We start from the raw sequence: 24,399 nt of genomic DNA, 5'->3' as shown, positions 1-24,399 counted from the left end.
AGCTGCCAACATCATTGTTACCTACAACTGTTGCACTTAATTTGGAAGGTGAGGAACAAAGCACAAAAGAAAAGGTAGAGATTGTGTCCAGGTGGAGAAAATTAAGTATTGCAATTTATACCCATTTATAAACAAAACACGAGGGTTGATTAATATTAAACAGAGGAATAATTAAAGCAGAACAAAACTTCTAAAGAATCTATTTCATCTAAAACTTTAAAATGCTGACCTTGGCAAGGTGTTCTTGATTTAATGATGGTGGAAGAGGAGTCTGCTGCACTTCAAAAGCCGTGCCCTGAGAATTCACTGCGTCACTGCCTCAGCCACGCTGGGTCCCCCTCGTTCTGCTCCTGTCCTTTGGGAGCACCTCAGATTCCTTTGGGCTGGGTATTGCAGCTGCCTTCATAAAGCTGTTTGCACAGATTGCTTCTTCAGAGCAGGCTCAGAAATGCAAGTGTTGTATTCCCTACAGCTGCATCAAGCTGAGTTTCTGCTCATCACACAGTTTTACTTACCTTTGTAATTATCAGGAGTGCTTTCAAATAATGTTACCTTCAGTTTTCCATATTTAAAAGGGGTAGAAATAGAACTGGTTACTCAGGTTTATAGTTATTTCTTGCCTAATCAAGTTTTAAATGGTCATTATAGTGCTCCTGGGTAAAATTGACCTTAAAAAGTAACTGGGCTACCTCTTTCCTATGTGAGGAGTTTTGGTTTTTTTTTTACATTAAAGCTGATCAATCTTGAAATGCCATCAGTGAGATGCTAGTCACTGTTTGCATCTATAAACATTTTGTATTGTCTCCAAAATTCCACTTGATGCATTTCAGCTCAGGATTTGCTTGCAAACATTAAAAACATAGTTTCTATTTAGCCTGCATCTTTTTTGTAAGTGCTGCTACTGGGGACAGTGGCACAGCCTTTTGTTCTGAGTCTGTAAAAACATTTGAGGAAAGACTGTTAGAGTTTATTCCCAGGATATTTTTTCTCTCCACTGAAAATGCTAAACTACAACATGATCTCTGGAGAGGAAAAATCAAGTGTTGCATACAAAGAATAGGGTGTGGATTCTCTTACTTTTTTCAAATGTGTTTTATTTATCTTCTGTCATTCAGTCTGCATATAAGGAAAACTTGTAGAGGTGTTTTATTAGAAATATACTGAGAACAAAAAGAGCAATTTGGACAATTTTTTGGGATTATCTGAATTTTCTTGCAGAACTGTAGTTACAGGTATATTGTTACAGGTTCAGTATTTTGGTTTTCAACTTTGGTGTTAGTTTGGTGTGTATTTAGTTAGGAGCAAAACCAAGCTGAAGTGTTTGCATAATTTTGAGTTTGCAGGGTTCTGTGTCTGTTGAGCACTGCTTCATTTATTTGACAGCAGTCTATGTAATAACATTTTGTGACAGGCTGTATGCTACACAATGAAATGTTCTCTTACCATTGCAGTGTATATCAGGTCCTGCAAAGTGATTAGGAATTTAAACTTTTTGAATTAAGATTGAATATTAAGACTAAATCATGGCGCTGTGGAAATAATAATCTACTTTGAAAATCACACTTCGTTAGACAAAGCCGTGTCACAGTGAAGAAAATTAAAATATCTGTCAGTCAGGCATCTTCCTCTGAAAATTTCACTTTATTCTTGATTAATCCGACTGGATTGGAAAGGTTAAAGAGTTTTATTGGAAGCTAGAAATGATAGTGCACCCTGACACATTGCCATTCTATTCCAAATCTAATTATCTAACTAAATATTCCAAAGGTGCAGCCAACAGTTCTACCTGTAATCAAGCCTTTAACTGTGTTTTGGGGGTGGGCTTACATACACCCACAGATGATCTGTGTGAAATGACACAATCACTGCTACATTGCTTGTGTTTGAGTTTTAGGCCGTTTTTTGGGGACTGGTGATTCAAAGTAGCGTTGACCTTGGGTGTTTGGCTTTTTTTTTTTTTTCCATTTTCACTGTAGCGGGTTTTCGTTGTTTTTTGGTTTTGATTTTTTTTTTTTTAATCTACTTGGTTTTTCTGAAAAAAAATTGTCTTATTTCAAACCATATTTTGGTGTAGTAATATGAAAGCATTGTTCTGGTTAAAGGATGCAAAGTAGGTGTCTTTACATTTGAGCAGGCAAACCTTGGAAATTGGTTGTGGTTGAGATTGTACTCCAACTTTTCTGCAGTCTGGTTTGTTTTTCTGCTGATATATCTTATGAATCTTTTAAGAAACCTGACTGCAAATAATGCTGCAGTCAAAGGGAGGTTGGCATGCCCTGTGTTCTCCATTTCTTTTAGTCTGTGTTTGCTGTTACTGAGCCCAGTATGATCAAATTAATTTCTCATGTACTGTAGGAATACCCAGTATTTTTCCTTACAGCATTTCTTTCTTTTGCCTGTTTTCTCCTCAGACACCACAACGTATTCCACGGAGCGCTCTGAGCACTTTAAGCCATGCAAAGACAAGGACCTTGCATATTGTCTCAACGAAGGGGAATGCTTTGTGATCGAAACCTTAACGGGATCCCACAAACACTGCCGGTAAGTCACCTGCCAAAAAGTGCCAGAAAGGTCTTCTGCCTGAGGTAGGAAGCATTAGGGAAAAAAAAAAAAAAACCCCAAAAACATTCAGGTGTAGAATGTTGCAAAGCAATGGAGTTTTTTTCCTCCAATTTGACTGCATCCCTTGCAGGTGGTGAGTTTTTTACTAGTCTGTGGTAATCTTAAATAGAAATATGTAGATACAAGAAACAATATTTTGATCTTTCCATAGATAAGAAAAATCTTCAATATTCTTTTTCTAATCATGTAAGGATTGCTGTTTCATTTTGTTGGGTTTTTTATATATGAAAGTCCTACATTCTCCTGCGTACCAGAAGCATTCCTGTATTTTGGGTACTCCAGCTAGAGTATTTGACAATAGCTGTATGTACTGTTAATTGAGAGAGAGGAAGGGCTAGTAGTTCTTAGAATTAGGATTTCTTAAGTTCAATTACTGAAAGATAAAATGGCCTATGACAGCCATCTGAAGCTGCTCTATAGCTGTTGTACACTTTTATACTCCTGAACTTCTGCTGTTATGCAAGGCCGTCTTGAATGTATTGAAAAAATATCAGAAAAGAAAACCAGATCACTTTATTATTATTACTACTATTATTATTAGTTAGCCATAGAGGCCAGTAAAAAGGAGTGATATGCAGAAGGAATACTGCAGTATCTTCATAAAGGTGAGGATTTTAACACACATGTCCACCAGATCCCCAATTATTTAAGCAATCTTTTAAACAGAAGAACACATTTTCATTTTGGACTACTTGTGATCTAATTTACTCCTAGATACTGTGTATGGCACACAAAAGGTGTATCTGAGACACTCAAATGCCCAAGTTCCAATCTGAACACCTAAATGTATGGAGAACTCTAGCATAAATAATAAAAAGTGTCCAGGACAGAAGATTTCCTGAAGGATTTGGGACTTGAGTTGGTAAGTCCCAATAAAATAAGAAAAAAAAAAAAGTTGCCAAGTCACATGTGCCTGGCTTAAAAATGGAAATTTATGAATTTAAATATTGATTAAATTCTCCTTATCATCAGAAGAATATTTCCAAGATTTTCACTTTTTTATGCAATACTGGTGATTTTTCCCATTCAGATGTGTATGGTTCGGTGATCATTCCTTTCCCTTCTTAATTTTTTTTTATGGCATGCTTAAATTAAATATTATGATTCATTTATTTTGGAAAATGGATGTCTTTTTCTACTTCCATCATAATACTACACAGGTTTTTTTTTCTCAAAGCAGACGAAGTTTTTTGGTCTGCCTTAGAAATGTCATGAGCTATTAAGAGAATTACATCACTCAATTATTTAAGTGCTTCTCATAGTCAGAATATTCAAACTGAACAAAAATCTTATAAAATAGCAGAGAAAAATGGATGTATATGAGAATTTTTCAATTGGCTGATAAATTTAGTAGCTAACCTCTTTAAACAGACTGGTGTTGTGAACTGTCATCTTTTTTATGGTGGGTACTTAGAACGCCAAAAGACCCATATAAGGCAATGATTTTCATATAGCAAAAGATACATTTTAAAATGTAAAGGGTGATTAGTTGTAGTACTTTTGTGTAGTTTTGTAAGGACCTTGGACACTGGAAAGCAACAACTTGTTCAGAATCACTTTTATACTGATAGGTTTATCATTAATGGGGAGAAACATTTAAATTTGACCCTTAGTGCTGTATCTCTGGCTGGGTAGACTGGGTGTGTCTTTGCCACAGTGCTGTAATGAGTGGGATGCAGGTGTTTTTCTGTCTGTAGCCATAAAAGTGCTCAGAAATAACAGCCAGAATGTACACATATAGAAAAATACAATACTTATCTACTGTACTTGTCCTCTAACTAGTAAAAAAGCAATTTTTTACAAGGGTTATGGAATTCCCACTGCAATCAAGAAGAATAATTTGAATACAGAATTAAGAAGACTTAAAATGGTACTTTGTTCTTGGAATCAGGCTGCATTGTATATTTTCACTGTGAGAGTGATTTTGCATCTGTTCTGGGAGCAGAGCACCAATTTACTGAAATGGGAATTTGCCACATGGAACAGCTGCAGACAGAGGACCTTGGATGAGCAAAAAACTTATCCCACTCAGTCAGGTTTGAAGGGTATTAGTAGATTATATCCTTAGGGAGTTGTGCAATTGTTCTTGTTGTGTGTGCATTTCTAAGCATAAACATGCAAATTATAAAGAGACAGAGAGATTTGGTAGCAGTTAATAAATGTTTGAGTTACACCTTGGGCCTCTTCTGTAGCCTCGTGGCCCACCCTGGCCGTGCCAGCAGGCTCACCGGGCAGCCCGAGCACCTTCCAGAGCTCACACACTCCGTGCTGCTGTTGGAGGGTTGGCACGTGCCCACCTTGTGCCTACAGCTGTCAGGGGTCCCGTTGGCACTGGGGTGTTGGGGGGCTCTGCCTCTGGCTCGTCCCTGCTCTGAACCCATCCCTGTGGGGAGTGGGACCAAGGTGCTCCCTTGGCCAAGGGCAGGAGGGAGGCTGTGCTGCCGGAGGCCACTGGGAACACAGAAGATGAGTTCAGAAGGAGCCCTGATCATGGATAATGGATATTCCATTCCTGTTCACCTACAGAGGAGTCACAGGAATTTAATTCCTGAAGTCATAGGAATTTAATTTTTTAAAAACTTATTTTTATTCTAAATTTAATTCAAATTCTGTAATTCCATCTTTTATTCAAATTTCTGCATTTTATTCACTATCTCCTGGTGAAAAATTGCCTGGGATGTAAACTGGCAAGAGTTCTCCTGCGTGGTTAGGTAACAAACAAGATCCACTGGATGTTTTGTGCTATTTTAAAGCTGTGACTTCAGTGTTTATTTTTGTGAATGGTTTAACATGAGCTTGTTTTAAGGTCATTGGTAGGGAAACTTCATATTTAGCTTCTCCATATGCTTAAATTTTTTTCAATGTTGCCACCTTGAGAATTAAAGCTGAATGGTGAGAGTGCCTTAATTTGTGATTTACACCAAAAAAATCAAGTACACAGTCAACTCTGACACATCAGCGTTTAATGGGGTATTATGTAATCCAGGCTTTAAAAAGAACTGTTCAAGTTTTCTTTGTAAGATTTTATTTTAAATCCCCCATCTCAAGTCATTCTGGTTTTTTTTTTATTTTTTAGTTTGGCTGTGGGGTTGAGGTTTTTGGGCTCTTTTTGTGATTGATTCTTTCTACATTATTTTTTTTCCTTTTTAGTCTCTGCATTTTCTTTAGATAACCCATGTAGGACAGGAAAACACTGGCTGAGTAGGTGGCTAAAACTTTAGAGGGGAGAAGAGGGTTGTACTTTTAAATTCCTCCTCTGGAAGAAGCCATTAAGACAATTGTGTATGCATAGCAAGTCTTGGCACTGGTGATGAACTCTGATGCACTCTGTTTAGATTTGAGTATGTTGGATGAGATACACCTTTCATCTTGTCTTGCTGTCCTTCATCTCTCCTTCAAGCAACAGAAAGCCTGAGTAAGTTTTCTGACAGTGGAGAATGAAAGAATAGACTCACAAACGTACAGTAAACAAAACATAATTTCCAGTTGACCAAATTGCAGCAGGTCATACATCAGCATCTGAAGTGTGCTGTGGTTACAATCCCAGAGTTTTCAGATTTCATTGGACAGTCTGGTTTTGATGCATACATGCTGTTCTGGTGAATTCTGAGCTTGGTGATCTTGCTCATATTTATGCATAAATTTTCCATTTTTACATTTAGCTGATTAAAAAAATTATACCAGTTTTCTCAGCTTCGTTTAAAATCTGTCATGAGAGCAGAAGGATTGAATCCCCATTTAATGAAAATACAGTTTGGATAAATGTTTATATACTGTCAGGTTTTATTGTGAGTCTTCTGCATAATAGTAACTGTAATCCAGGCATAGCCCTGGCTGTCAGTAAAAGCAGGAGAAAAGGATCAAACAGATGGGACTTCAGAACAGTTCTGAGCTTGGCATATGATACGTGCACTTAACCATAAGTTAAAAATCTAAAAAACTAAGAATATAAGTTCCCTGATTTAGTTACATGGCTTGTTTTCTAGGCTTTGGCAGTCTGACCTAGGTGTTTTAAAATACCAGCTACTCCATTTTGTGTGTTCCCCCATCTTGTATTATGCTGACACTTATCAAGAATGCAAGCCCAGGAAATAATTCACTATTCAATAGCATTGAATGCATTAAAGAATCTCACTCATGTCATAATATTCCAAGCATAGTTTCATCAAAATAATCCACTGTATAAAGATGACAATGTAACATACAGCTACAAGCTTTTAAAGGAGGAAGAAGCCTGTGCTTGGAATTTAGGATATTTTCCATGTCAAGGGCAATCAGCAGAGCTCCTGTTATGAAAATTGGCTTATGAGCATTGCTGTAGCACATATCTAGATTATATTCGTGCAGTTGCATGCACCATTTTCTGGGATACCTCTGCCTTTACTTTCATGTTTACTTTGGAAAGCCTAAAGCAGAGTTAAAATATAAAGTTAGGTATCTATAAGCTGTTGTTCAGCAACTCTTTAGTAACTTTAATATAGATACCCTGGTGTGTTATTACTCCATCACCTGTTTATTCAGCAGTGCTCTCACAGGCTGTGGTTGATTTCAGCACTGTGATTGCTTCTTTAGCTGAAATGGAATGGCCAGTGTGCCTAAAGTATTGTGCCTGGTTCATCCTTTTCAAAACTCAGCCTGTAAGAAGTCAGGAAGCTGGAATTCCTGAGAAGTCTTACAGGGAGTGCACTTTCCCAGGGTAGCATCAGCCTGCCCGTGTTCATTTACTCCAGGTAGCATTTGTAATAAATTAAAACCTTTACTGCCTTAAGTAATACTAATATCATCTACAATGTGACTACTTCTGTCCTTTTTTATTGGAAACCATCATGCTTGTATAATTTTAGAAATTTCTTCTCCTTCACAAAGCAAGCAAATAAAAATCCCCAAGCAAAGACAAACCAGAAAACACTCCCCAAACCCAAAGCATTTCTGTGTGTTCTCTTTCAAGCTCCTGCCCCCTGAAGTAACAGGAAGAGGTTGGATGGCTTTGTTGTCACATACCTGGTTTCTTGTTTTAAACGTTTTTAGATATGAACTGAAGAAAAATGGTTCATAAACCTCAAGGTGTAAAGTCCAAGATATCTGTAGGACTCTTACTTGTTACCTAACTATCCTAATTATTTTCATATTATCCAGTCTTACATCATTTTTATCATTTGGTCTGATTTTTTTTTTTTTTTTGCAATCAACATATAAGCCTTGAGGGTTTTTTTTTTTTTAATTGGATGCAGTTATTTGGAATAAAAACTAAATTAACTGGTCCAAATACCAAATTTCACCTATATAAAATCAGTACTTTTTCAGTTATCCCTATTCTTTTTCTAACAGTCCTCTGAAATCAAGCCCCTTCAAGTCTGATATCGTGGTATAAGAACTCGATAAATAACAAACAGGTTTTTGAATGTAAATTGAGTCTTTTAAAACCTCCCCAGATGCAATAGTGCAGGAACACATTATATGATATTCACATGAAACACAAGAACATCTGATTCACGCTTTCATAATTTAACATTCAGAAGATAGAGGCTCTTGAGAAATCTTCTTGTCAAAGTACTTTAATTATTGATTAATTTTGACAGTATCAACACTCCATTTTACAGTGCTTTTTATTTACAGATTTTCCCCTAGATTACTGCATGCAGCTTCTGCTGTAACTTCTATGGTAGAAAATACTTTCAGCTTGCAGAACACATACACCAGTTTAAAAGTCTTGTGAAATCCAGCTACTTTCAAATATCTGCAAAACTAAGGGTTTTAACGCAGCAGTGTAATGGTTTTCATGTCAAATGGCCTGACAGATATTTTCCTTGATGTGTTTGCAGAAGTTCCCCCTTGACACGCTGAAGGTTTTGGGCACTGCAGTAAACCAGTGTTTATTACAGTTGCTGCTGCTCACATCGTTCCTTCAAGCAGCTCTGCACACAGAGGTCTCTGACAAAACATCTATTATCCATTTATCCCTCTCAAACACCTTCTGAAAATAGTTTTGTGGTAGTTTTATTGTTTGGGGGAGGATAAATTAATTTAGCAGTAATACAAAATACAGAAGGAGAGAAAGCTTTGTACTTAATGATAGTTTAAAGTTTCTGGAGCCCATATTCATTGTATTTCAGGTTTTATTTGCTTTCTGCTGAGCACCTTAGGCTATATATTCTAATGTTTTCCTTTGGAAAAAAAATTGATTACTAACCAGTGGGATTTTCTGAATCCATTTCCATCTTTTGAAGTCATAAAAGTTATGCACCTGCTTAAGGTTATGGTGAAGATGCATTTTTCCATTGGGAACAGTAAGGTAAAAGTCATAATACTGTACAGATAAAATGCATGCCCAGATAATTCAATTACACTCCAATTTAACAATTCATCTGTGTTTCAGTCAATTTAAGAAAATATCTATGAAAGCAACATAAAAGTTCCATTTTGTCTTGTTTGAAATGCTTATTCAAACTAATATTTTTGGAAGAGTTTGAGGAAATAAAGGAGAAATTGTGTAGATGTGCATCCAAAGTTAATGTTGGCACTTAAGAAAATGAGTGTGTTTTAAACCTGTCAGCATGCAGTACTGAAAGAACATGGAATTCGTTTCTCTTTCCCAGAATACTAAAGATTAATTTTCATTATGTCAGTTAATGTAAAGTATGGGAAAACATAGTTACAGGCCTAGCACATCCCCCTGCTTACGTTTTATTTTTTTAAAGCCACACATCTGTAGTTCAGAGATAATAGCATGAAATTAAGCAGTTAATGCTTTCATTTATGTATGTACACAGTTACTTCCCAGACATAAGAGATGTATATCCTTTTTTAGAACAACCAGTACTGTGAGTGAAACAAAAATATTTCTGGAAGCTTTAAGTAAACTGTCATTTCTTCCTGGAATTCTGGAAGAGAAAGAGGCCAAATTCAGCTCCCTTGGAATTTGGCAAGATCCCCTCAGCTGGTTGAATCAAGAGCTGGGCTGTAACCTGGAGTTTCAGTAGGGAGAAGAGATAAATGTAGTTGCCAGCTCAGCAGCTGAGATGGCTTTTTCTTGAGGCTGCTAATAATGCTTGGATTTCTTCATTTGGCACTTAAGTGGGAGATCAGGAACCAGTACTGCACTAACATTTATTTCCATGTCTCAATACCAAGAATACTTAAATCTGGTGGAACCTTTCAGTTTTGTCACCACCTTTTCTTGTGCCTACACGTGTTTCTGGAGCTGTATCTTGCCATCACAGTTTGGCAGGGCATCCTGGTTGTGTAGCACATCTCTGCTTATAGAGACGAGTCAAATCCATTCTATACAAAATACAAGCTTCTAGTAAGCACATTGATCTGTTAATAGGATAAATTGTCTCAAAACTTCCTCCTGTTTCCTAATTCTAAAGCAAAATAAAGCCATGACACATACAGAAAGGTATTACTCAGTGCATGCTGTCTGAAACTAAATACATGATGAAGGGGTATATCCTGAAAATTGGAAAACCAAAATTTGTTAAGTCCTTCCACTCTAAAGAAATGTTCTGTCAAATTATAAAAATTGGGGTTTTTCTTCCCCTCCTTATTTTCCAAGACCCCAGTGGAAAAAGGTTGGTGTAGCTTTTGTAGTACACACAAAGAATTTGTAGAAAAAGGAACCATAGCTTAAATGTATGGGTGCAAATATTGATGGCATATATTGCATCTGTCTTGAAGCTAACATATGCAAATATTCTGCCATCAAACTCTGCTTTTAAATTAACTTGGAAATGAGCTAGGTTTGTTGTTGTTCTTACCTCCCTTAGGCAAGAAGGAATTTGTGAAGTGCATAATGCAGACATCTGAAATCTCTCATTTAAATTCTCATCCCTGCCAGTGTCTTAAGTACACTGAAAGCAATAGCATTTCCAATCTAATCCTATCTGCAGACATTCTCCCAGAAGATCTGGAAAAAAAATCTCACTAGAAGAAGAAATAAGCTCTGGACAATTGAGTCCTTTAAATAGAAATATATGCCAACTATATCAAAATGCTAAATACCAGAACTTTAATCCCCCATCACTCTAGATCCATCTAAATGAGAATAAACAAAACCAACCACCTGTTTCCTCTACCATGTACTGCTAAGAAAGCCCTGCCTGCTCTTTCAAAGAGGAAGAGGGGAAGTGAGGCAGAAATGTGTGGATGCTGTAGAGTTGTGTGAAGTGGGGCAGCTGAGATCAGACAGGCAGGTGAACTGTTTTCTGAGTTGTACTGAATAGATAAATATTCTGGTCCTGATCCTGTACCCATAAACGTAGTGTTTGAATTTTAAATGTATTCCTTGAAGTTATTCCAGTGCAGAGGGGTGAACTCTTTGGGCAGCCTGCCAACAGTATATAATAAGCAGCAGATTTAGATGAAGTCTGTTCAGAGATAATGCCAGGAGCTTGTAATGAAACACCTTTTGGGCTGTGTTTGTGCCTCATCAGCCGCTTTGTTGGGTAGAAAACTGCAGTTTTCACAAGAATTGTGCTGTTGAAGAAGCCACTGTGAGAAGCTTAATGTAATCTCTGCCTTTTCACTTGGATCAGCACAAAAATCTGAGGTACAACTCCAAGCACTTAAGATAGTTCTAATATCCCAATGATGCCTTGTTAATTAATTAAATACAAAGGATGTTATGACAGGGGAATGCAAAGTGAGATGATCTGAGGAACTGCTTCTGGAAGGGAAGCATTTGCTATAAAGTTATGTAAGTTTATAAACTTTGCATCAGATGCTGAATATTTCTTAGAAAACAGCAGTTCTTGGTCTTTTGGTGAATGTATACAATGTCTGCAGCAAGCATTTTGTCTGAATCTTTCCTGTTTTATGGTGCTTTATCCTGACTTCATGAGGCAAATTTGTTTTCTTTTTTAAAAGCATTTCACAAAAGAACTAATACATTTTTGTTTGCTAGTTTTTATTAAAAGTTGTTTGAGGACAATTACCTCTTTACATTGGAACTTTAAAATTGTCCTGGAACCAAGAGTTTCTAATGTAGCAAAACAAATTTCTGTCAAAAACCATGAATTTCCTGAAATTCAGGAAGGAAATAGCAGCAACAACTACAATTTGATGTGGGGATTTTTTTTTTCTCTCTTTTGGAAAGAACTAGAAATTTCTCGTAGCAGTGCTTTTAAAATGCTCACTCTTGTTTAAAATGCTCACCCTGAGCACTCTCTGTTTGAATAATAATGATTTACAGCAGTGGAAATGGTTGGTACACTGCATTAAAGTTTTTTATATCTATCTCATTTTTGCAAGTAGTGCACAGTAGAATATTTCCTAATAGAAGAAAATGGACAAGGTAGTGGCAATGTATGCAACGTGTTAGCAAAAAATAGACTGTATGAATTTTAAATGAAGCACAAAGTTAATTCATGATGCCTGATGGATAACTATAATATTTGCCAGGTTGAAATTTCTGGTAAATGTTATTATTTGCTGAATCAAGATGGTTGTGCTCTTGTCCAGAGTGACTTGCCTTCTTGGTATAGTTTGCTATACATCATGCTGCTCATGATGTAAACATAAATCAGAAAACAAGATGCTTCATATTGACAGAACTGGAATTAATTTTTTGTTTTTAAAAAAATGCTGTTAAAGAATTATCCCAAGTGTTGTGTTTTGTTGGGTTAGATAGAAGGAAGACACTGCTGTGTCTGTAGCTGCATCTGGTAGTTTTTTCGTTGTTTTCAAAGATAAATTTCTCTGTTCTGGATTTTGTCTTCCCACAGTTATTTTCAATAATCTGTAATCACACCACTCATTTTATGAAATGATACAGATCACAGATCTCAGTCTTCCCAAGTGCATTCATTCTGTTTAAATGTTCATTTTGGCTTGCTTGGCTGGCATTTTGTCATAGATGTCTAGCAGTAATCTGAGGCTCACCACAGCGTAAACAGAGTTGCTCTTAATCTTTTAATTATTTGTTCAGTTAAATCCCTTTCTGAACTAGATCCTGGGAGTGTGTCCTGAGAGCTGTAGCGTCCCCAGGGTCTTACTGGGAAAATGGTCACTGTAACCCAGTTTCACCCCAAATATTCTCATCCTGAGTTCATGCTGCATGGCACGGAACAGTGTTCTGCTCCTCTCTTGGTGAAGGTCCTTGTGGGGAAGAAGTATTTTCTCCAGCAGAGAAAATTAATCAAGATTAATTTTGCTTAGGGATTAGGCGGTGTAACCTGAAAAGAATTATCATGGTAATTCTGGGACACAGATTTTAGGTGTAGAGAGAACGCTGCAGCATTACATGACAGAATGAGCTTACATCCTTTGGAAGAAAACATGGATTCGTGCCTAATGAATCATTGTTCACCAAAGGATCAGAGTTACATAATTATGTAGTAGAAAAGAAAAACTACAATCTCAGCCTTTCACTACTTGAAAGTGTTTGCAGAGTAGCCAGGAAGAAGGCTTAGTGTCTGTAAGTGGGCAAAATTCCAGATAAGCTTTTCCAATATTGCTTGCCTTGAAATGCAGCTATTCTTATAGTAAAAACCAGCAAAATGGAGTACCCATCAGGTTTTTTCACCAACTTAATCTGTTGACATTTCTCAAAACAGGCAAGTAATATGTGAAAAATAAATGTAAACGTTTTTCCCCTTTGTAAATAAAATGTAAAGGCCTTTATAACCTAAGTGTTGTACAAGCTAGAGCTGTTAAAAAACTGACTTGAGTAGGTTCTCAGTTTAACATTGTAGTTTTCATGTTAGTTACTGAAAATTACTTATCACATGTAAGCTTTTGCAAGTCTCTTTAATGCTTTATTAGTATTTTGTGGGGAATAACAAGATTGACATATTTTTCTTTAGCATCATCCTTAGAGCATAGATGTTAGTTTTCATTATATTTCTGTTACACAAAAGTGTCAATAAATATCTTTGTTATCATCCAAAAAGCCTGGATATGCAAGTGCTATTCTTTCAATTTATGTTCAGCTGGAATAACAGGGAGGTCTAATAGTCAAATGAAAAATTTACAGTTATGCGTCCTAAATGATTAGGCAGTTTGTATGTAGCTAATAGGAACTGTGTTATACATATAATAATTAGGTACTTGATCATTATTTCTTTTTGAAAGATGTACAAGTGTAAAAATGAAAGTCTATCCATTTTCTTAGAAGGAGTTTCTGGAGTTGACACTGTGCTGTGTTTCATTGTACTGGAGAAATTTTCATCTTTTGTCAAAATCCAGAGGTATATTCTTGGGATATCTGTTGGAAGAATCTCTGATATGTATTAAATCTCACTGGTTTGCTTCCTTCTTCTTAGCAGAACTTTTCAGGAATGTTCATCTGCTCCTAAAATAGGCATCAGCTTTTTACCTCTAATGGTTATTGACCAGCTGACATTTATACTTTCCATCTGTCCTCTTTGAATGCAGAGTCAAAGTTCACTTGAGGCAGTTGTTTTGCCTTTTTGCCTGTCTTCATGTTTAGACTTCGGTAAATCTGAGACTTTGAATCCCTTCTGGTAGGAGTTTGCACTTGCCATGGGGACATCTTGATCTCAGGGAATTTGTAGATCTAAAAAACACTGTCACAGTCAGAGATTTCCATGCACTTCAACCTATCTTTGACTTCTCTGTACTTAGAATATCTTTGTCATAACAACTTCCTTATAAAATAGAATATTTTGCATCATTATCTCTCAAACACACAACTCCAGTGACTTTGTAAAGTCACTTATTGACCAACACAGAAGTGTTAAAAATTGATGATGGAAACATATTTCAGTTTGGTCTGATAGACAAAATTAGGAGGAGCCATCCAATATATTTTTTGACAGCCAAGCTTGTTATCTGCAGTTTGACGGGATAAATGGTTATGAGGTGGGCCTTGGTGTTGTGGTGAGCTGGATGTTGGTTGTTAAGGGCTGATGGCTGTGCAGGTCTGCTGGGGGAGCTGTGTGGTCTCTGCTGTCACACGAGGGGGAATGCACATGCTGCTCTGCAGGTTGCTGCAGTGATTGCACTTTCCTCTGATGTTACATTAATCTGAGCCTGATCAGTGTCTTAAATACCATCTAATCACAGAAGTAGCTAAATAAGTAATGAGAAGTGGCTTTTAATGGAATGGATTCTATATGTATCACTCAGTGAAATTTTGCCTACAATCTTATCTTGGATGCTAATATTTTGGGAGTTGGTCTTGTAGCCTGTTCCCATTTATCTATTAGTTTCCTTTTGCTAGTCTTATAAACCAGTCTGTCAAACCAGCAAGGTCAGATGTAATCTTCATGACTGAAGACTGAATTGTCTCTTGACTTCAGATTTTATAGATACTTCTGTTTACAGGTATTATCTTCTTTTACCTCCTGCTGGAACTGAATCCTTTGTGATTGCCATTTTGTTGTCTTAGATATGATCAAGCAAAAAAAAGCATCCTTTATGCATATAAACAAACACCAAATCAATTTTCTGCTTTGCCGTTTGTCTCTTTCAGGATCTGGTCCTAGGAGCAACCAAATGAAAATGGGGAAATGGCTTACTTATGGCCTCTTAAGCCTGAGGTGGTTTTTATGAGGTTTTTTTGTTACCATTGGGATCAGTCCATCTAAAATGGCTTTGTTGATCAGTGGATGTACTGCATGCCAGTGCTGGTTAGTCCAGGTCAGTGGTGCTGGGAACATCCTCAAACTCATATTCCATCTAGCCCCACTTGGATTTGCTGTACCAGGAGCATGAGTACTTATTTCAGCTCAAGCCCCTGGGCTCCACATTCCCAAGTTCTCTGCTTGGCATGTTTTTCCTTACATTGGGATGCAGTAATGAGTGTGGAATTCTGCAGCCATGAACAGATCCAATAGTAACTACTGAGTGTCTGTGCCTCTTATAAAACCAGGCACACAAACCAGTACAACCCAATATTTATGAAATACTTGCTTTCTGCTGCTGTCAACACTTACTAATTGCTATTGCAACTATTCATTACTTGTAAATGGGCTTTTTGGGTTTTATTGTAATGAAATAATAGCTCTTTATATTCCCTGTGACAAATCATGATGAATTAGTGAACTTATCACCTCACCTATTTCTCTTCCCTTTTTAATTTAAGATACTGCATATGATTCTATGTTTTAACCTAGATTTGCATCTGCAAAGGAATTTCAAAGTACTGCCCTTGTTTTTTACACAAATGCACAATTCCGCATCAGTGTGCAAAGTCTTTAGTTTAGATGTCATTTCAGCAGTAGAACATTTATTTGAAATAACAATTAGAATGAAACTCCATAAATATTTGCTAAATCCAGTGACTGAAATCATGAAGTGAATATATATAGAACAGAAAACTGTATATGCTGTTATGTAAACTCTTTAAATATATTATTTAAAATATAGTTAAGTATATTAGTCTTAAATTTAACTATGATATTGACTTTCTTGGAAGTCCACGAAGACAGCAGCTGACTGACATATTTTATACAAAACTCAAATCCGCTTCATGTACAGGAGCATTTGTTAATGTAAAAGCAAATAGCATTTTTATTTTCAGTCATTTGAATAGAGAGAAGCTTGCTGTGAGCAGGACAGAGGCTCCTGCAGAGCTGCAAAGAGTCATCCAGTGGAAAATGCATTTTGAGGATGTTCTTTGGACATCTTTGGACTCTTGTCATGTTATACTCCCAGTAATGAAGTCTCGAGATAACATCTCTTTGTTGATATGCCCTCCTGAATAAACGTAGTTAATTACTGCTATTAAAACAGCAAATACTATCTGAGCAGCAATCCTATAACCTCTGTTCATGTTTCCAAACAGATAAGAAAAGTAAGTTTATCTTTAGAAATGAGGAGCCAAAACAATCATTCAGCACATTTGCCTGTATTATGTCCCCTGATCTCCTGAAACCATCAGAAAAATTTCACAGGAGTGGGGTTCACAGTTTTAATGATCCAGCAGGATGAATGATATTTGTTAAAGTTTTTAAAGTCCAGGAACTGACAAATTGTGACAGAATCATGGAGGGCATTTTTCTTGATTTAGTGTTAAATTTTACAGTACTTAACTAGCTTTCAAGGATTGGCTGCTGCATTTTGAGATGCAGAATTTGAATACAACACATAGCAGTAAGTTTCTGCTGGTTTAGCATTTATGTAGATAGCATAAAGAAACATTAAAATATAAACAATAAATCGCCAATGAAAACAAGGTTTTAAAATGTATTGCATATAAGAGCATTTCCCTTTTGTGAAGTACATATATGGAGCAGCAACAAGATCTCATATGTTGGAGAAAATTTCATCCAATAGCTCTATAGACATCCAAAAGTGATCCAGTTATTCTTTTTTATCACACTTTCTCTCTCCAGAGTTCCTTATGTGAAAAGTAATTCCTAAATTTCACACTTCAAACTCTATAGTGAAGTGACATAATTTCAGTAATTACTGAATGCCTTACCATGAAGAACGATTAGGTTTTCCCAGTGGTTTAATTTTGCATATGGCAAATGTTTTAACGTTATATTTTTTCTTAGCAATAGGAAAAATGCTGAACTAGATCTTGTGAAAGATTGCTGGCCAAGTGCAGTGTCTGTGTGCATGTGCATTTATGTGTCACACAGCTGCCTTCTGCACAGAGGGGCTCAGAGGAGCTCCTCTTGACATGTTCCGTTTTAGGTGAGCCTCCTGCGGACAATTCCATGTGCTCACTCCACACATGCTGTTTATTATTTACACTCATGCTTTTATTTTCCTAGGTGGTTTTGTCCAAGCCATTTGCAGGGGCTGGGCCCTGCAAGCACCCTCTGTGCTATTGAAAAGATAATCATTTAATCTTGGTCCTGTGAGTCCAAAATCAGTACGTGCTCAGAAGAATCAAAGCCTTGTCAATTATCAGGCTATCACAGTGTACTTTTGGAAGATTTTTCATGGCAGGTAGAATATTTCAGGGTTGGTGGTTTTTTTTGTTTTGGTTTGGTTTATTTATTTTTTTTAACAGAATTAGCAGCTCAGGTAATTAAGCTTACATTAGATCAAATAAATGAGCTCTGAGAGTGAAGTTAAAAGCTGAAAGTTTGTCAGCCTAATTGTAACAAATTGTTGGTCTGACACATAAGGTTAACAGCAGCTTAAAGCTTAGAAGGGAAAAATATCACTCAATGGGAAAATCCTTTAAAGAAAAGCTTTGCTGGGCTCAGGTGTATGAGGGAAGCAGGGAACACACCAGAGGACAAAGAGGAATTTTGACTTGATTTTTAAGAACCTTTAAAGATTATAAAACCCCCAAATGTACAAAATTTAATTAGAAGTTAATGATTTGGCGTTGTGGGGAGCTGAAGAGAGCAGAATTGGGAATGGCTTGTTTGAAATGACCTTGCTGTCAGGGTTTCACATAAGCCGTTAAATGCATGCAAAGAACTGCCAGAAAATCAATGAAATAAAACATTGCAGTGGTCCAGTATGGAAGCATAAATTACCATTTTAATTTTCAATCAATAAGAAAACAGATATCCCTGAGGCAGTGAAACATGACCTGCACACAGATCTTCATTGCAGGACAAAAGAGAACACAACAGATACCCATAAAACTCTCAGAGATGTTTTCAAGAGCAATTCTGGCTGTATCAAACAGGCAGAACAATGCTGGTTCTGTATAATGAGCTGTTCTCCTGATTGGGAATATCTGCTCACTGAATAAAGCCACTTTCTTCACAGTTTATCATTTTGCAAAGCTTTTTCACAGCTGGCTTTACAAGGATGTCCTTTTTTTTGTTTTGAAGTTTGTGGGTCTGGGCAGCATTTGAAAAAAGTATCTGGTCTGGCCCTAAAAAGTGCCAGGATGGTGCTGCCCAAAAGGCACTGGAGAGGGAAATTGAGGAGAACAGAGAACTTTATTGTAGGCCATAGTTTTACAAGTATTTAGCCTTGATTGTTGCCGTAATTATTAGTTTATGATAGTGTTTCATGTCTTGCTTGAATGAGTTAAATAGACAATTTCTGTTGAGAAGATAAACTTATTACAGTAAAAGCTGATTGCTTTGCAATTTGAGTGTGAAAGTAAGGGAGCCTGAAAATCCAACCTATTGGTACCCTAACTTAACTTCAAACTATTTTTAGGAAAGTATTGAATGAGTGTGAATTGCTTTTGCCTGTGTTTCCAGATGGTCAGCACACAGTTTGAAATGCTTCAGTCACTTGGCTTATATTGAAAGGCTTCTCTGAGTACGCAGTGTTTGGTTTTGACTGGAAGTAATTTAATGTCTGAATCACAGCTACAGAGATCTGAAACTGAGCAAGATTTCTGCGCGTGCTGTAAATTGTAACATCATTGTGGACTATTTGCTCATCCCATAAATTCTGCTTTCAAGATACCCATAGAGGCACAAAGCAATTAAGACAGAAGTTTTCAAATTTACCAGCAACTCTGATTAACTGGGGAGGTCCCACCTGACTAGGAGGTTGAGTGGGAGAAGCTTGTGGTTGGTTGGCTGGAAGGACCTGGGGCTTGTAACTAAAATCAGGGTGGAAAACAGCTGGTACGTGTGGGATCAGGGTCAGCAGTGGGGCTGTCACACATACCTGCAGCTGCTGCAGCTTCCAGAGAATTCAGCCCCTAGCACAGGTTGTTCACTTGTGGCAGCAGCTCAGTGGAGTGATGGAATTAACAGATTCCTGCTCATGCTAAACCAGTGAGAAGACATTTGTCATCAGGGTGCAGGATCCTGGCTCGTTAGCAGGACAAGGAGGGTCTTGGTGAAACCATTTAGGTAAACAGGGCTTTGTGGGTTAATAACAGGGCTCTTAGTTTTGTACTGTATGATTATTTATGCATTATAAAGCACCTCATCCATATGAATTTTTTTCACAGAATTTCAGATTTGAATGAAAGCAAAATGACAATAAATGCGAGTTATTTCCATTTATCTGATTTTTGCAGCAATTCTATCCAACTGAGGAGTTAGCATAATTTCTTTTCTGGGACATAAGTCTGTCCAAATGAAACAAATCAGTCATAAACTCACTGGAGGGTTCAGTGTGTGTCTTCCTGACTTTGTAACAAAGCTCAAAATAGAGTGACAAAGATGCATGTGACTTCATACCCTGAAATTCTACCTATAAAGGGATTGTGTGGTTGTACCTATAATGGAATCATGGGACCTCTTGCTTCTGTCAGTGAAAAGTCCTTTAAAGAACTTCTTGTTCACATTCTTGAAAACTGTATCTTTTCATAGCAGAATAAATAATTTTATGGTGAGCTGATTTTGCCAAATTAACACTTTGTGATAATCCTAGCATGGAGCTTATGCTGCTAAATTCTTCCCATCTTCCTTGCTAGGACAAAACAAGGTACCTCTTTTGCAAGCATGTTATTTATGAAAAATAAGAACATATAAATAACTGGTGAAACAAAGTAGAAATTTTAGGGAAGAATTTGCAAACCGTGAAGTGAATTTTCTTTTTATATTGCTGAGTTTATGATCACTTATCCAGTATCTTTTCTCAATGTGTTCTTGTGTATTTGAAATTTAGCTTGGGTTTAGTTTAGAATCTACACGTAAAAGGAGTATAACATTAATTACAGCAAAAGAGACTTAAAAAAATTAAGTTGAAATAACAAAAATTCTGTCCTTTCCTATTACATTTGGTGTCCTGTTTGCTTTGTATCTTTGTAACTTTAAATATTTGTACTTAGAAAAATACCAGCAGTGTACCTTAAAAACCATGGCACACAAAGTTACTGTTTGCATTTTGCTGAATTTCTGTGTATGAAAATAGCCTTCAGGTTTCAGATGTGAGTTCTTCCCCACAGTTTTTCATATCTGTTCAGAAGTATTCCATCTTCTCTGTGGAATGGTATTAACCAATGTGGTTTGGAAGGTAATTTTGCACATGTTACTGGCAAATGTGTGATTTTCCTACCCTTCCCAAGCAGCCCTCTCGTGTCCTATGCATGATAACTTTTATTATCTGACCTTGTCAAATAATCTCTGAGTCTCAATGGCCAGTGATACACAGCCATATATGTCTGGTGCCAAGAATTTTCTAGCCCCCTTTTTTCATTAATCTTCATAACTGCAGTGGTTTTCTGCAATTAATAGAGTGACTGAGGGACAAAAATCTAATCATGAGTTAGAGAACACTTCAGTAAGTTAAGTGTATGCAGTTTGTTGAATAAGTATTTAAACAGCTGCTAATAAAATCTCAGGTCCATTGGGAATTACCTGTGTTAACACATGGATATACTGAACTTTAGAAAAGGTTTAACTTCATGCTTTTCCTTAAAAAGCAAAAAGAAATGGAAGTGGAAATTGCTTATCAATTTAGCTGGAATATTGGGAGGCTGGGCATAAATATGTTTTGTAGATAGGCATTTATATCCTTTTTTGAGTTTTATCTCAGATTTTATCCTAAAAATTGACAAAGCTAGCAAGTGTTCGTACAAAATGTGGACACCAGTGAAAATACACTTGAAAAACCTCTCTTCAGATTGTAGGATTTCTTGGTCTTCATTACCACACACAAAAAAAAAAGGGTTGAGCAGTAGGGATGCTGTGGCTGGGTTCCACACTACACCAGACAAAAGTTTATCCATTTGTCTAAATTCCATTAGACTGAAGCTTCTACATGAGAATAAAGGAACTTTTCCAGTAGTTTAAAAAAAAAAAAGTTCATTGTCTTCATGAAGAAATGAAATGTTGAATTAAAACTAGGTGGTTTTCAGGCCATGAAGAAATTGAATCTCTGTCTCTCATAAAGCAATATTAGTCTTTTTGTGTACATATGTTCACGAGAAGTTCTCAGCACTCATGGCCAGTGCACGCTGTGGCATTCCCCTACAAACCTTAAAAGCTTCCACTTCCCATAAGTGGGGAAGTGGAAGCTCTTCCCTTTCGGAAGGCAGAGCTGTTTCTGGCTTCTGAAATTGTAGAAGAATCACACATCAGGTTTCTAATTTGGGAGAGAAAGATTGCTGTACAAGTGGGCTTGGCCCGTCTATATTCAATAGCTTGTCTCTGGAGACTGGAAAAATAATTTGTTGTAAAAAGTAGGGGTATGAGGGAAGTGTTATGAGGTGTCAAAAACAGTTTGCAGCTTTTCCGTGGCAGCAGAGTTTTTTCTGGGGAACTTGTACAGCCTGTTCTGTCCTTTCTTCTGCAGTCACATAAGTTCTCCCTTTGCCTAAGGAGATTTTCTACTATTTTTGTTATGTTTGTAAAATTAAATAATTCTTCCAGATAAAATGCTATTATATAGTTTCAATTACTGATTCCAAAATCATACTGCTTCAGTGCTTCCCAACTCTTATTTCCTTAACAGCCCCACCTGAATCTCCCAGGGAAACATAAATAAGCCTTATAATAGACAGATTGGTATCAATGTTATTCCTTTAGATACACATCAGGTAATCTGGCTTTAAAGGCAAATGCTGTGAGAGGATAACAAGGGATTTGACCATTGCATTCTCAATCTCTAATCCAGGTCTTTGTCAATTAGCAAGGTAGATGCAGTGAATCTAATCTGATTTTACCTATTAGTTGCTTAATCTATGGCTTTCAGGTCAAAAGAAGCCTCCTCAAGCTTTTGGTCATGAAAAACTATTTCAAATAACAAGAAAAGGGGACACAATTTTTAATATTTGCGTAATTTCAAACCTAACACTTAACATAGGAGTGAGGGAGAGTCCCATTGAGCAGCTTTCCATGTAAAGTATTGAGATTAGTTTTAAGTTCTTATGGACAAATTAAAGATGACAATTTTTCTTAAGGAAAGCAAGCAAGTGAGCACAAAGAACGAGATGCCCATGTGAGAATTAGGACTGTGCTTGTGGTCCTGGTGGGAGTAGTATTGTAAAATACAGCAGTATTTTAAAATGGAGAAAATTCCCCTTTGAACCTAAAAATTAAAAAAACACTCTGTGTGGTACTTTTATGCTCAGTAATTATTTGATACAAGATACAAAGTTGCTTACATACTATACTTTTCTGTGTGTATATGTATTTCATCTGGGTATAGTATGAAGTGGAAGAAATCTGAGAGCAAACATTTGGCATTGTATTCAGCTGTTATTTCTGATATGGAGTTGTGTCCATGTAGAAAACACTTGTGGAGAGGAGTACGGTGATGTAGTGTCATCCAGGAGTAGTACTGTTCAGTTTGTTGAAAAGAAACTTCATTATTTTTTCTATTTCCTGTCTTGGAAAAAAAAATTACATTATGTGTATATAATTTGAGGCAAAGTAATTTACATTTACTTTGACTTTTTTTCCCTCGTTATTCTTTGAGCAGTCAGACACATTGACTACTGATGAGCACGAAGGACTCTTGGGTTTTATTTCCTGCTCTGGCTCCTAAAGACATCTAGCTTTTATTGCTAATTTAACCTCTTACTATTACTCTTTCTTTGTGAAATACTACTGGGGCTTCAAAAAAAGAAACAGAAAGAAGTGCTACTAAATTTGAGAGCAGCAGTTATTTGAAATCAAGTTTTAACTCTTTATAATCTAAAATGAATTTTAGAAATTTCAGTTCTATAGTCCAGAAATTATTAAGCTATCTAAGATGTCTCAGTATGATAGATGAGATCATTTGATGTTTACTGGGCAAGTACTCAAGAAAAATGGAAAATGCAAATAATTTGATTATTTGTGTGAGTTCCTACAGGTGGTTTGTCTTATATCACTGAAAATACCATGTGTGTAAAGGGAGTAGTGCTCTTCCGTACTTGACTGAATCCAGCACCTCCCAGAGCCATTTTATTTGGGACCATTGGAGAGTTTTTTTCATAAAGACAGAGTCCTGCCCCCTGATGCTGTTTAGATGGAAATGAGGAATTTTTTTAAGCCCTGTATATCTTCCTATTTATGCCGGGTTTACAACAAATATGTTATTTTGTAGAACAGTATTTACTCATGATGTCCAACATAATCCTTTATGCATAAGGTACTTTAAGAAACCACAGGTCTTTATTACTTGATAGGATTAGATTTCATTAATTTCCTTTACGTGAGTGATGGAAGTAATATCAGAAGAAGAGTCAAGTTTAGCTTGGGGGAGGGAGGGTTGCTTTTTCCTTTTTTTTTTTTTTTTTTTAAGAAATGGGTAAAATTGTAAATCTACTTTGATCACAGCTAGCAAAAGTTTGGTGTCCTCTGAGTCAACAGATGCAGATATATATTGCTACTCTTATGCAGAGAGTGTCCAGAGCACCTGAGTATTTGTATAAAAATCAATATAGTGCATAATAGTCACTGAAAATATGAAAGTATGGCAATTGCTATCTAAGAGATACTGATTCCCATGTTTTCCCCAGTCTTTTTAGAAAGAACAAAGAAAGCATTAATATAAAATCTCTGCCTTGCTGCTCAGTTCCATTTGAGTGTGTTTGAGTGCATTTGATCAGGTGAATCTCCCAGAAGAAACTCATAAAGGAGCAGCGGTTCCCTGTGAAATAAATACAGCTTGTGATGTTTTGGTGTTCACTGTCCTGCTCTGGCAGTGGTAGGTCAGTTGTGTGTGGCCAGACCTGTGGCAGCCACCTTTGACCATGTTCACTTCAGGAAAACACACCTCTGCTTTTAGCAGCACCATTCATTAAAGAGAACCAACTTACTTGTTCACTTGTTATTCAGGGTCTAAATTTAAAAGCATTATAATTTGTTTTCTTTGTGAAGTGGATTATGATCTGTGACAATGGTGGCTGCAGTTATACATTTAGTTAGATTTACTGTGAAAAGAGTATATAGACTTTATGAAGTAGATTTATGGTTTCAATTTGTTCCTAATTTTGAAGGTTTTAAAAATAATTATAATATTTTTCCATTTCCATCAGTGTCATCACCACATGGTGAC

At 36.6% G+C, this 24,399-nt stretch overlaps 1 protein-coding gene across 1 annotated transcript in view; it reads left to right on the top strand.

Annotated features, from left to right (window-relative positions):
- The window catches only part of NRG3 (neuregulin 3), a 386,078-nt gene that overhangs the window by 188,735 nt on the left and 172,944 nt on the right, over positions 1 to 24,399 (top strand). Inside the window, exon 2 of the mRNA XM_041474686.1 lies at positions 2,412 to 2,541. Within this exon, the coding sequence (XP_041330620.1) occupies positions 2,412 to 2,541 (130 nt within the window). The remainder of the gene's footprint in view (positions 1 to 2,411; positions 2,542 to 24,399) is intronic.

Source organism: Pyrgilauda ruficollis, unplaced genomic scaffold (assembly GCF_017590135.1).
Source record: "Pyrgilauda ruficollis isolate IOZ18807 unplaced genomic scaffold, ASM1759013v1 scaffold11, whole genome shotgun sequence".
Taxonomy (NCBI): Eukaryota; Metazoa; Chordata; class Aves; order Passeriformes; family Passeridae; genus Pyrgilauda; species Pyrgilauda ruficollis.
The sequence above is the reverse complement of the archived record's forward strand: the minus strand, read 5'-3'. Positions and strand labels throughout refer to the sequence as shown.